This window comes from Lycorma delicatula, chromosome 1, assembly GCF_047948215.1.
Source record: "Lycorma delicatula isolate Av1 chromosome 1, ASM4794821v1, whole genome shotgun sequence".
Classification (NCBI taxonomy): domain Eukaryota; kingdom Metazoa; phylum Arthropoda; class Insecta; order Hemiptera; family Fulgoridae; genus Lycorma; species Lycorma delicatula.
The window spans coordinates 145,637,231-145,649,012 of record NC_134455.1 but is presented as its reverse complement, the minus strand read 5'-3'; the positions used below and the strand labels follow the sequence as shown (position 1 = coordinate 145,649,012).

The 11,782-nt window shown below is 30.2% G+C and overlaps 1 protein-coding gene across 5 annotated transcripts in view; it reads left to right on the top strand.

Moving 5' to 3' along the window:
* Positions 1 to 4,598: 4,598 nt before the first annotated feature.
* Positions 4,599 to 11,782, top strand: part of shot (dystonin-like protein short stop) — a 644,960-nt gene continuing 637,776 nt past the window's right edge. For 3 of the 5 annotated variants that reach the window (XM_075363728.1, XM_075363738.1, XM_075363719.1), the window contains exon 1: positions 4,600 to 5,379. In XM_075363728.1, coding sequence (XP_075219843.1) covers positions 5,277 to 5,379 — 103 coding nt within the window. In that variant the 5' untranslated portion in view covers positions 4,600 to 5,276. Of the gene's footprint in view, positions 5,380 to 11,782 lie in introns of all 5 variants that reach the window. The other 2 variants (XM_075363589.1, XM_075363494.1) reach the window with 1 other exon arrangement.

The following is an 11,782-nucleotide window of genomic DNA, read 5'->3' as shown; positions in this document are numbered from 1 at the left end:
TATCTCCCCGCAGCCACGCGTGCAGCTTCCTATGTGCACATGCGCACAACAGCTAAACACCACACCGTTGGAACTGTGAAGCGCACAATTCCATACAACGATTTTTTCATGGATAAATACATATAAATACCATATAAAGAAAGAATTAAAGAAAAAAGGACTCATTATATTAAATTTTATCGATAATATCAAGTGAAAATAGGGGGTGGTGCAATGCCTATACGCGAGCCGCCACTGGTCCACAGAATACTTTCTGTTGACTTTCTTGTACTGGATTAACAGTTTAACACCTTGTTAAGTATGTATAAGTTCGTGTATAAAGAGTTCATGGGAAAAAATGCATGGCAAAAATTTAAAAAAATGTTTTTGACGCTAACTAGGGGCAGATGCATTCACGAACTTTTGAACTTTTATATAAACGTATAGTCGATTAGATTACAAACGATAAAGTCAAGATTTATTCAATGTATGTAATAATATTCGGAGAAGGTACGATGAATGTCATTCAAATCGAAACAAAACGAGTGTCTCTTACAAATTTTTATTATTTCAGTAAAGTCCTGTCACTATGTTACAGGCCATTGAACTGTGCTGTAATATAATTTAACGAGTTAGTGGTGGCTAAAAGCTGACCGGTGACATCGGATGATGTTCTTTGTTTAGGTTACGTTTGTGCTTGTGCTTATGTTGAAATTTCCTTTTTATTAATGGCACTTAAATTTTTTGTATTTTTATTATGTTTTTCATTTTTTGTTCTATTTTCTTAAAATATACGAGTATTAATTGTCGAATATTAAATTTAAAAAAGGAAAATATTTTTCCGATTTAATAAATTTACATAATTGTTTACTACGATAATGCTTTTTCTTTATTGTGTTTTGGATTCTCACATTTAAATTTAATTTATGCAACCATTAAATAAATATTTTTAATAAAACAAAAATTTTTCTATATGTAAAATGTTTTGGTGTAAAAATCGTGTATGCAGTTTTTGTATCACGGTAAATTTTAATCAAAGTATGTTATTGGAAATATATTTTTCTAAATTATAAATTTGAAAAAAAAACGTTAGTGTGTTCATATTTCGTAAATAAATACATTTATTTTTTATTCATTCTGTTAAAAAAATGTATAAATATCTGTCCGGAAACATTTTTTTTCTAATATTGGTAATATATACTACATACTTTATATTTTTTATTAGAAATTAGATTTTTCTATAGGTTAAGTTAAACTTAGTTTTGTCAGATGTATCAAAATGATTAAGTAAAAGTTTCATTATTCTAAAAATTTGAACCGCAAAAACTGTAACGTTAATAATATTTATCGTTTTCAACTACAAAATATATTTTTTTCTTTTTATATTTTTCCGTACAGTAAAGTTCTATGATAAATATTACGGAATTAAATATTTAATTATAATAAATATTAATGAATAATTTTGATTGTATGTACTAACAGAATTATATTTTCATAATTTTTTAAATTAAAAAAGCAGTTTAACAGAATAATTTTCTTGTGTGACATTCAAAATTAATCCACCTGGACTCTTCATTTGTTACTAAAGATTTTTTTTAAATTTTAGTTGGTCATTTAGTGATGTTCTATTTAAGGTGTGAAATTATTGTTCACGATAAGTACAAATTATAAATAAAAAACTTTTATTATTAAGAGCTTCGTTAAATTTGTAATTTTTGATCCGAGTATGACGTTAAACAGCTTGCCATTTAATCTAATCGTAGTACAAAATTGCTTTGACATCTCAGCGACTTTTTCTGTAATGATAGTCTCGTAACATGAGAACGTAACAGAGAGTGACATCCCTACAACAAAACATGAAATGCAGTTCAGTCACGTTCAAAAGTTGTTTCCCAAGGAGAATTGAGACAACGGTCATCATCCGCCTTGTTTTCTTGTAATGCGTTTTAGGGCAAGTGAAAAAAATTTAGAGCTCTGAAATAAGAGAAATCGAATGGAACGTAAGTGAAAAAAATATTTTATCTAGTCAAAGTGACCCAACGCTTATGAAAAGGAAGAAAAATTATTTTAATATTAAAATATTCTAATCCTTCCATCAGAAAGAGCTCTGATTTCTTGTGAAGAAAATTCATCCTTCAGCTCATTAAACGCTTGTGTTAAAAAAATGTATTACTAATATTTAAATTAAAAGTGAGGTAAGTGGTAACGAATAACAATTTACTGTCTGAAGAAAAGTTACGTCTGTTTTTATATACGAATAAAATTATTTTATAAAAACTGATAGTACATTAGCAAATATCCGAATGAAGTACGATGTGGACTACATGATTATGTTGTAATTGTTGACAAGGGGGGAAGAACGAGAAAGGAACAATGAATACATGACAGAAAATCTAATCTGGAGGTTTGTGACTAATAGATACCTTACAAATAAAATACTGTAAATTTGCGTTGTTCTAAATAAAGAGGACGAAATTGCGGTTACATTTTTTATTATATTTTATTTGTTTATAGACACAATGTTTTTTTATAATTCCCTTTTACCGGAAAAAGCATCGTTAAAAGAAAATTATTTTTCAGAAAACCGTTTAAATTCCACTTCATGGTGAAATAAATTCCTTTTTTTAATCGTCATTTTTTTGTGGTAAAGCAGTCATTCCAGTAATAGTCGAGATGATCATGATATGTGTGCTTAAGAGCACCGTAACGTAACCTATAAAAGTAGACGGAGATAGAACGGCGTGGAAGGAATCTGTGAATCGCTCTGTCCTTCCACCGTCTTATAGCTGCTAGTGAACTTGCTCTTAGTGGTCGTGAGCGGCGAGGACATTGAACTCACAATCGTAGTCAGTAGTCAGTCATTGAGCCGTAGTCCGTCGCCTGTATAACCGACCGACAACATTAACTACCTACCGCGTTAAACTGCAATGAACCAATTAACAATATTACTATTCCCGTCTCTGATATTCATATTAGGCCTACTTAAAGCAGTTCTAGCAACATTACAATAAATAAATTAGGTCTTATTATTATTACACTTTTCACCATTATTCGTAGTTTTTTCTGATCACAATTTTCTAAAGACTAATGTAAACGGAAGGTGTAAGTGTATGTTTAGAAGGCTAACCCGATAATGATTACAATAATAAACAATAAATAGATATAATAATCGGATGTAACCTACATTTTAAATCTGATGAATATGGTCTGTTGTAAGATATCTTCATCGCAGTTAAGGTATTATTTTACTAATAATGATAAAACTTCGTTTTTGATTTGAAAAAAGTTTCAAATTTTATTTTGTTTGTAATCAGCTGCACTATTATGATTACAGTATTGTATTTTGTTACCGAACTCGATTGAGATTAGTTTAAAATTGCTTTGAACGGTTAGCTTAAAACCATCTCGATGGATTGATAACGGCTTGTTTCGGATGTTGTTTGTCAAAATTATTAGCGGTTAGTACGTATATTTTATGTACTATAATGTTGACTATAATAAGCCTTACCATGAGTCTTGGCGGTGATAAGTAGAAAAATATCGTACCGTTGAAATAGGTTATTGCATTTTATTTAATTTACCACCAGTACGCTTATACTTTAAATGTTCCACTATATTTCCTAGTATCTGTTAAATTTCATCTGTTTATTTTTTGTTTTCTTATTTTAATATGAAATTGAGAAAAAGTAAAAATTAAAGAAGAGGTGTCGATACAGTCGACCTCTTTTTTTTAAATTGTTATTATTGTGTTGTATCCCGTTTTTTTACTTTTTTATTGTGGAGTAACTACTTTACAGAAATTTAAAGCTTAGGCCTTAAATCTTCTTACATATCAAGAAATCGGTAGATCTTCTTCGTAGAAAGAAAGAAAGAAAGAAATCAAGTAATCTTAATACATAATTTTATTATTTAATGTAAATGTATACAGTCAATAAACTACGTTTACTTTTTTATGTATTTTAATTTGTTTGTAAACTGACACGGCAATATCTAAAAATTTTTTGGGTATTATTATTTCATGTATTTACTTTCAAACTTATTGGGACAAACTTATTGGTTGTTATTAGAACTTAATCTTCGGGGCTTTTAAATTAAGGAAACTTGAAAATAAAATTGAAAAATAAAAAGATGTGAAGTATAATCAACGTTAACGCTAACGGATTCAGTGACAATTTTTAGGATTACAATCTGTTAACATATCACTCGACAGATGGAGGAAAAATATTTTTGACCGAATTGAAGAGAACAAAGAAATATAATTTAATTTTAAAATAACTATAAAACTTTTGTTTCAAGTTAATTTAAACATATATTTCCAAAGACTCGTTCATTTTAATATTTTAACTCAATATCTACCGCAAAAAATCATAATGCTAAACTATTGGGGAGTAACATTTATTTTGGATATACACGTAATGATATTTCGAAAAACCCAACTTATGTTTCCAATTTTGAGGAATTCCATTCTCATGAAATACTCGATGAACCCGTGCACATGCTGAAACCACCTTACTCGTGCGATTATATACTGCAGTGTAGTTGAGCAAGGTGATGTAGTATAGTTATGGTTAGGTTGGCAATACGTTCCCCTCTACTCGGTGAATCAGTTCACACGGAGGGATTGTCGGCTGCTGTTCACGTTGCCTTCTTGCCGGAAAATTATGCTTTATATTTAACTCGCAATATAAATTTAACGTGCGTCGAATTAATGTTATTAGAAATTACTTAAAATTAACATGCATTTAGAATATTTCAAAACTGTTGGTTGAAAAAAAAAAATCTGCTATATCTCTAAAATATTGTTTTATGCCTGGACACACTGAAGTGTTTTTATGCTATTATTAAGTTAGTGATTATTAGTTTTTTAATCTATGTGATTTGTGTATAGAAGTTTAAAATTAAGTTGAAAAAATAATTTAACGAACTGTCACATTCGCATTACACCATAGCATTGACACTATTCTCTATCGATCGATCCGTGAGTGTTTGGTAGGGGGTAGTAAACGAACGGCGCTACATCCGCCCTAGCGATGTTTTTCTGTGCTTATTGAAAATTATTCTCATTCAAGGTTTAATTCCGTAAATTATTTCGAATAATAATTTTACACAAATCTTATGGTTTTGTACGCTGCTTAGATTTTGAAAACTTTTTTAATTTTAATCTGTTCCTCTTCTTTTTTAATGATAAAATGTTAACAGTATGTTTAATACTTCGGATTGAGTGGTGTGAGGTTAGGTTCGTTTAGTTCTGTTAATTTACTATGTGTGGCAGTTACGGATAGTATAATTATTTCACAATGGACTTCGACTCCGATCAAAGCTTAAAGGAATGGGCAAAGGACAAGCCGCTGAGCATCCTGCAACTGGATCCAGCCGACAGAGCTGTTTTAAGAATAGCTGGTAAGTTTTATATTATTCAATGATTTTATTTTTTATTTACTTGTGATCGGCGACAGATTTTTATTAATATGCAAATTTTACAGAGGTTAATCGATTAAATTTTGTTGATAATATTCCTAAATGAATCTTGGTTATTTAAATATTTTTATTGTCAATGAAAACCGGAAATTAGCTTATAATGATATGAGCAGGATTTCTAAATCGAAACAAAGACGTTTAATTTTTGTATTCCCTTTATTGATTTAATTCAATAATTTGTTTTAAATGAGTGTGTATTGTTATAGCCCTGATTTTTATTATTATAATATATTGCGTAATTTTGTCTTCGTTTTTAAAAAGGTTAACCTTTATCGTTTATTTATCATTTTGTTTATTTTAAGATTGCAGGCTGCCATCAGCCAGAAGGTTATTAATCTCAGAATATCATCACCAGCTGTAGGGCTAAATAGCTCGAAAGAGGTGTGAAGGGTTGATTAAACGCCATATTTAAATCACTTAAGCGGAAATAGAGACCCTGCTCGTGGTTTTGAACACGAAGAAATTAATACATTTCCCGTAAGTTTTTTTTTCAAGATTTTACTGTCTTTCAACAGGCCTTCCCAAGCTATGGTAAATTTCCTTAGTGATTAATTGTGAACCCCAACAGATTGAGTTCTTCGGGAGCAAGGGTTTGCAAAATCAGTTGAATGTTACTTATTACGAATGGGGTTGGAGCAGAATCCAAGTTACAAAACACGATCGTAGAACAGCCATCTTCAGGGTTGATTATTTTCTTAAGGTATTTTTATTTAATAAATTTATTATCAGTAATAAATATATTTTGATGATAAGAGTGGCAGAAAATCGCCATGAACTTAAAATTTATAATTAAATTAATTAAAAATTTCTTTAGAAATAAACTCATGAATAAAATTCAATATAAGGTACTTTACGTTTGAAATATTATCAAAAATAATTTAAAACATTTAATGACTTATTTAACCGTGTTTTATATTACTTTATGTATTGCCAATAACTTGTTTTACAATAATCTTGTCAGTTATTTTAAGAACCATCTTCAACTTCCATTTAATAAAAACCGGTTGATACTTTTTTTTAAATCTGACTATTTGCAGTGTACACCAGCATTATTTGTAAAATTTAATGAGTACAATTGCAAAAGTTATGTTACTAGGTTTATTTGGTATTTTTCTGTCTTAATACAGATAACCATTAGTGTACGTATTATAACAGTACAATGGTACATTAAATACATCGTCTAAGTGCATTACTTGAAAACGGCTTTTTTTTCTTTTTTTTTTTTTTAAATGTGGAAATAGCTTGCATTATAGGAGTTGGCCATATTTTCCTTTCTTTTTTAGGGAGAGTTGCGCTTTATTATTAACCAGTGGCTAAAATTCCATCTAAAAATATTTAAAACGTCTAGTTTTCGATTTTTGTTTATACATTTGTATTTACAAAAATACATAGACTGTATTTTAGAAAATAATTTTTTTATTCAAGTAAGCAGGAAAATGATTTTAAGTCGAAATTAAAATTTTTGTAATGCGGTTGTGGTTTTCTTTTTTCTATTTACGACAAATAAAATGACATAAGCAGCTATGAATAGATATTCAGTTTAAGTGAATTTTATTATGTTCGTACGAGTACAGTTATCGTTCTCATTGTGTATATTTTAATTAATAATTGACCTTAGAGTTCTTTAATGCGATTAATATAGAGTCATCTTGTTTTTGATCTAGCATTTTCATCTCAGTAAATATTTCAGTATCTCGCTGTAAAAAAAATTAAAAAATGGAAATAAACAATTAACGTAACACTGACGTCATTTTTTCCTAATTGTTTGCTCGATCATGCCTTAAATTAAACCGTCCTTTTAAGTAGTGTTTACGGTAATAAAAAAATAAAACATTTGAAAATAATTAAGTTAATTAACATTTGAAACTATTAAGTTTTCTTTTTTAACTCGGTTTGATTCTGTTTTTTTTTTTACATATCGTACCTAAGAAAAACGTTTGGATGTGTTATAGTTGTTAAAAATTATCAAATATCGCTACATTTACTTCATCGATAAGGGTTTTGGTTATAACTATGTTCATTGTGGTTTTTTTGTATGTATTAGGATTTGGGTTCTAAAAAAATTCAGGTTATTTGACGTTATAAGATAATGACAATATTTTATTGTCAATAGTAAACTTCTCGGTTACGTTGATTATTGTATTGAATTTTACAAAGGAAAATGATTGAAGAAGTTATTTGTTTGGGCCTAACGCCAATAAAAATTTAATTATTGAAGTAATATCGCTTTAAAAGATTATCAGAATGAGATTTTGATTTACCGGTAGGTTATTTTAATTTGCGTTAACTAATTCAAAATTGTGGGGCATTAAACTCTTATTAAACTCATAATTTCGTAAAATATTTTTTGTGATATTCCTATGTATTCTGTTAACTTCTTTAAGAGATTTGGAAAAAGGTGTAATGCTGACTTAACACATTTCTTCTGGTTTTCATGCTCCCCCTCCTACTATTCGTCTACAGGACCAAGAGAGATATTTTTTTATAATACACACCACTGCATTATTGCAATGAAGAAGCAATTTCTACCGTTGCTGAAAACGTGAAATACATAATTCATGAAAATTTTGATGATTTTAATTTTTATTCTCCGGTATAAATTTTTTGCTTGATAAATTTACCTTCTAAGTGAGAAATAAAGGAAAAAACATTTCGCTGCAGAAAAAATTTAAGGTGATCCTTAATACGTTTAAGAGGGGTTAAAATAAATTTAGCCGGCTAGTTTCTTAACTGAAAACGGCTGGTCAGCTGTTTTGAGTCTAGTCGAAACATACGGTTAAACATTTTAAAAATTATTTAAACTATATCTGTGTTGTGTGAAGCGCTTAAAGAAAAAGAAATTGTTAAAATAAAGTTACTATATAATAATTGTATGGTATGAACCAGCACCGTAACGGAAAGAAGGTCGAAGGTATTAATTTTAGCGAGAATCCGTCTGGAACATTTCTGGTAACAGACAAGTGAATCATTTTTAAAGCCATGATTACAATTAAATTCAACAAACCTATCGTATCGTATAGAGAAGTTGTTGCAAATTTAATTTTATTATTTTTTGGATTTTAGCGAGTTCTTTAAATTAAACATTTTTTGATCTTAAAATTGTTAAATAGTTGCATAATCATATAAAGCTGCAATTTTGATACATCAGTACTAAATTGTTTAGTTATCTCTAATTGATTATCCTCCGATAGATATTTTGATAAACTGTTTATAGTTGAGTTACTTTCACTTTCTGCTTGCACATTTATATGGATGAGCGAGGGTTTACCCCCTTAGTAACGTGTGAGCCTGTTTCCTGGTAACTGCAGCATGTGAAGGAAAAACAATATTTTGCAGCATATATCTAAGCTGATCGACCTAAAATCAAACCACAACCCCCAAGAAAAACACAAGATTTGTGTATGTGTGTTTGTTGGGTCCGTATACCCAATATCTATCTATCTATATGTATTTATATATGTATAAATACATACATATTAATACTGGTCTTCTTCGAACCGCAGGGAACTCGTTGCTTTATATTCAGCTTGTTCTTCTTTGTTTCCCAAACCTTTTTTCATCTTTTCACTATGATTCCTCTACTGTTCGTCAGTCCACTTCTTGGATGACTTTGGTTTGTGGTCTTTGTCTTTGAAGTTCTTAAATCTGTCGATTATTTTCCTGAATGCATCTCTGTCGTGTATGATATCTTCTGAAATCTTCATTTCCTCCAGGTTCTTTTGCGCTTCTTTAATCCAGTTGGTCGTTGCTACATATATATATATATATATATTTTTTTTTTCTTGTGTTTGGTAATGTTCCATACCGGGCAATGATAATTTCCCTTCTGCCGAGGAATGATGAACTGGGTAGATGGACCCTGCCGTGGGGGGACCACGGCAGCATGGACTGTTTTGATTGAATTGTTTTTCTAGTTGCGCGGTCCGTTTTTCATCCCTTTTCGCTAATAGTGGGTTTTGGTTAGAAATTCACGGCATTCATTTAGGGTGTAGGGACCTATACAGTTACTGCATCCTTAATATTTGTTTGGTTTGATGGAGCGGTTTTGCTATGGGCCTTTTTCCTATCCGTTGGCTATGCTGAAAGCCAGTCAACGGACTTAAGCATAGCAATAAGTCTCTAGTGGCCGAGGGACGTATTGGGTGAAACCCCATGTATATACTGCGTACGTACATTCATGCTTAGTGGCTTTTTCTTATAATCGTACAATTTTATGCAGAAGGTTTGTAAAGATCTATAAATATAAAAAGGATTTTTTCATTGAAGTCAACGTTTTTGTTTTATTTGCATATAAATAAACATATTTATATAAAAGAATGAAATTGGGTACAAAAGTGAAGTTTACATAAACTATTCAAAATACTTTTTCATAATATCTCTAGATTATACGCAAACCCGAAGCGAAAGCCCATCATCTCTTTTGACTCTGTCCGAAAATCTGAAAAAGACAACCGTGTCTATTTTAACAGAACTTATTGGTTGTACTTACTGAGATTTCTTGTATCTGTTTGTTTCTCCATTGAGATTTAAAAAAGTTACAAAAAAGATTTTTTACAAGCTGTGGGTGTATTTTAATATTAAATAATCTGTACGGGTGTCCGAGTATGTCTTGTTAACATTTTCTCTTTGGTATGTACTCGACTGGGAAGTAGTTTAAAAAAAATAATAGGGCCAAAACTAAAGCCGATAATTTCGCAATAATCTTTTGAAAAAGATATTATGGCTTTCTTTTTTTAAATTTGAACGAAAACTCACTGCAAATTCATCTCCAATGCCAAATTTTTATTTATTAGCTAAGGGGGGCATTGTAACGAAAGATTTCAAGAGAAAACATGAACGAGAATAAAATGTTTAAAAAATGTTTTTTTTTTTTTTTACAAGCAGTTTAGGTAAAATACGAAAATTTTTTCCTTAAAAAATTCATATTATTTTCGTAGACTGTAAGAAACTTTGCTCTATGACTCCAGGCTAGAGACTGCCAATCAATCAGCATCAAATTTTACCCTAAGTTTAATCAGTAGAGGGTTACATAATCAAGGTGACATCCGCTGAGGATTCTGGTCTCCTCCACAAATAAATAAGTGTATATAATAATTGATAGGGTTTGATTATTTTAAACTTTTGTTTTTTTTTTCTATTCACTTTATTGCAGTATTTACGCGAAATGGATCAATATTTATTAAATTCACTATGTAAATTTTATTTCAATATTTCTTATAAATTTAATCGGATTATTTGTCCTAACGAAATAAAATCTTTCATTTTCAATTATTGAGGATTGTTATTTTAAGGTTGAAGTTTTTGACATAAAAAAGAGTGTTGGTTTACAAAATCTGGAATAAATTAAATTAAGGTAAATTCCATTTCTGACTTATGTACCGTTAAAAATGTTCATTACGTCTTACGTCGCACTGTGACAGAGTGTAACAATAATACTGACTGTTAGAATTTACGACTTAGCACACGGCTGGTAAGATGACTGATGTCATCTTATTGATGCATGAATAGTGGAATTATCGTAATACATTACTTCTAACAAAAGTAACCTTCTTCGTCTGGGTGGTCATGTTTATTACCAGTAATTCATAAAACTGTAAATATTTTTCCAAAAAATATCATTTTGTGAAGTAGATTGATGAAAATACAATTTTGATTTTTTGGAAGTAGGGATTCACATTTAAAAATTAAAAAAGAAATTTGTTTCAAATTTCTGGTACTTTGTTAAAGTTTTATTTGAAACACGATCGCGCATTCTGTGCCACTTCCTATAAACATTACACGTTCAAGTTTAAGATGTACAAAAGTAAATAGAACGCCCGTGGATAAAAAAAAAATAAAGATTCAAAAACGGTTCATTTTTTCGATGCAAAACAGTAGAAATAAATTGCACAGACCTCTCAAACTTAAACATTTCATGCTGCTGTAAATATAATCCAAACCAGATTTCGCGAGAACGATTGAGACGGAGTCAACACTTAGTATTACACTGTGCCGTTGTCTCGCTCGGTTCGCAACAGGGATGAGATTTTCTGCTATCGTAATATAATATTCTAGTTTCTTTCCTTCTCTCTACATTTGCAGAAAAGCTTGGATTTTAGCCTCACCCGTCACCAAGCGCGACGCCAACGTGTGAAAAGGTGCCAACAGTTTTGGTTCCGTAGCTGGGCCCTATTTAAAATATAACGAACAAAAGTGAACTAATTGTTCAGAGGGTACTGTTACGCAGCTCTATGAAATTTGGTATCGATCGGTATGTAGATTGACGTTAACGTTATATATCGCCTGTGGTTGAACAAGTCCTATAGACGTAATAGTTCTTAGTAAT